The sequence below is a fragment of the Rhincodon typus genome, chromosome 47, assembly GCF_021869965.1.
Source record: "Rhincodon typus isolate 14 chromosome 47, sRhiTyp1.1, whole genome shotgun sequence".
Classification (NCBI taxonomy): domain Eukaryota; kingdom Metazoa; phylum Chordata; class Chondrichthyes; order Orectolobiformes; family Rhincodontidae; genus Rhincodon; species Rhincodon typus.
Genome location: NC_063378.1, coordinates 9174705 through 9175225, shown reverse-complemented (window position 1 = coordinate 9175225; position 521 = coordinate 9174705). Strand labels below are relative to the sequence as shown.

The following is a 521-nucleotide window of genomic DNA, read 5'->3' as shown; positions in this document are numbered from 1 at the left end:
TGCTGCAATATTTCACGATTTAAATAATAGTCTGTTTTTGCTGTAATTCTGAGCAAAATGGATGACTTCACGTTTACCAACATCTGCCAGACACTTACCCACTCTCTTAACTGAAGCCCCTCAGTCCCAGGAGGTCCCACCCCTGAAATATCTGGAGGAGGCAGATTCCTGGGGAGGGTGAGGGTGGGTCCTGGCCACAGAGGGTATTTTCTTTGCTTCCTTCCACCCACCCAGGTGTGGGGACAGCAGACTGTAAACGGTGTAGTAACATTTCTCCAATCCCACCCTCCCAGCTGGCAGCCATCGCCCTATTTGCAGAGACCATCTGGGTGGCGACAGACCAATTCCGGGTTTACCCTGTCCTGGGGGCATCGGGTAAGGACGATGTCTTCGCTGGCGCCTGGATCGCCATCTTCACCGGGTTCGCTTTCTTCTGCCTGTCCGTCTTCGGCATCTTGGCTGTCCTGAGCGAGAGCCGCACCATGGTCATCACGGTGAGCAGGGGGAGGGAGGGAGCGAGC

General features: G+C 54.9%; 1 protein-coding gene across 1 annotated transcript in view; it reads left to right on the top strand.

Annotated features, from left to right (window-relative positions):
* The window catches only part of upk1a (uroplakin 1a), a 9002-nt gene that overhangs the window by 3293 nt on the left and 5188 nt on the right, over window positions 1–521 (top strand). Inside the window, exon 2 of the mRNA XM_048620555.1 lies at window positions 294–494. Coding sequence (XP_048476512.1) covers window positions 294–494 — 201 coding nt within the window. The remainder of the gene's footprint in view (window positions 1–293; window positions 495–521) is intronic.